At 35.9% G+C, this 1,060-nt stretch overlaps 1 protein-coding gene across 1 annotated transcript in view; it reads right to left on the bottom strand.

The window, feature by feature from the left end:
• Positions 1-575, bottom strand: part of LOC107660139 (mannose-1-phosphate guanyltransferase alpha-B) — a 7,385-nt gene extending 6,810 nt beyond the window's left edge. The window contains exon 1 of the mRNA XM_016449373.1: positions 280-575. Within this exon, the coding sequence (XP_016304859.1) occupies positions 280-319 (40 nt within the window). The 5' untranslated portion in view covers positions 320-575. The remainder of the gene's footprint in view (positions 1-279) is intronic.
• Positions 576-1,060: the final 485 nt, after the last annotated feature.

The following is a 1,060-nucleotide window of genomic DNA, read 5'->3' as shown; positions in this document are numbered from 1 at the left end:
TAGGCAATAGGCAATATAGAAATCCTGGCCAGGACGCGTCCTGGGAAAATGGCACGTATGGTCACCCTAATATCCATATTTCACCATATTTTCCACTTTTATATTAAGACCGTAACTTTGTAACGTTACAACTAATTTGACTTTATCATATCGAACGCGATCACGTAGCTACGTCCTTTGCGCCACGTCATCGTACGTGACACTGTTGTTGCGGTATCATTCAGCTGTCATTCATAAGTCATAACATTCAGTACAGTCAAAACAAAAACAATGTCTCACCTTTTTGAGGGCCCCCAATTATGATAATCGCTTTGAACATATTTCAGTTATGAGGCAGTCAACTCTTCAGGACGACTGAATACTGCTTTTATACGCTGTTTATATCACGTCCAGTTTTTATTTAATTACTTCATGTAAATCTGTTCATGCAAATGAATGGTTACAAACATTGTTTACGAAATAAAAAGCTGCTTCTGAGTTAATTTTTTTTCTGACAACGCGAAGCTGAGCCCAAAACTAAAAACAACAGTAATGCGGAAGTTAGTGTACTGTAATCCCGCCCACTATGACGTGCCTGCTGCACTTGCCAATCAGGTCCTCTGTTCGGAGATACAGGTCAACTTATGTACAGACTGGTCCATTTGTTCCATATTTAGGTCAAACAAGCATTAAATAAGATTTAATAAAGACTACAATCCGGCCTCATGATTCTCTTATATTATATAGAGATTATAGACAGATAACAGAAAACAGTTCTTAATGTTTCTCTCTATTACTTCATTTCACATGAGGACAGTTGGGTCAAATGATCTACCACGAGATGGCAGACCTAGTCTTTTTTTCCACAGTCTACAGTAGCAGTAGATTTCATAGATTGACTCCTGAGTCAGTGACATTTAAGGATGTTTGAGATCATGAAGATAATGAATATAAAGAAAATAATAAAGAAGAAACATTTTAAAATGTAGTTTAAAACATATTTACCAAGTTGTTTTTTTATATACTTTTATTTAGGTCTGATGGCCTACATTTATGTGCGTAACATTTATAACCATTTTCT

The sequence above is a fragment of the Sinocyclocheilus anshuiensis genome, unplaced genomic scaffold, assembly GCF_001515605.1.
Source record: "Sinocyclocheilus anshuiensis isolate Anshui unplaced genomic scaffold, SAMN03320099.WGS_v1.1 scaffold55, whole genome shotgun sequence".
In the NCBI taxonomy this organism is placed as follows: domain Eukaryota; kingdom Metazoa; phylum Chordata; class Actinopteri; order Cypriniformes; family Cyprinidae; genus Sinocyclocheilus; species Sinocyclocheilus anshuiensis.
Note: the sequence above shows the minus strand (reverse complement) of the source record. Positions and strands in the feature narration are given on the sequence as shown.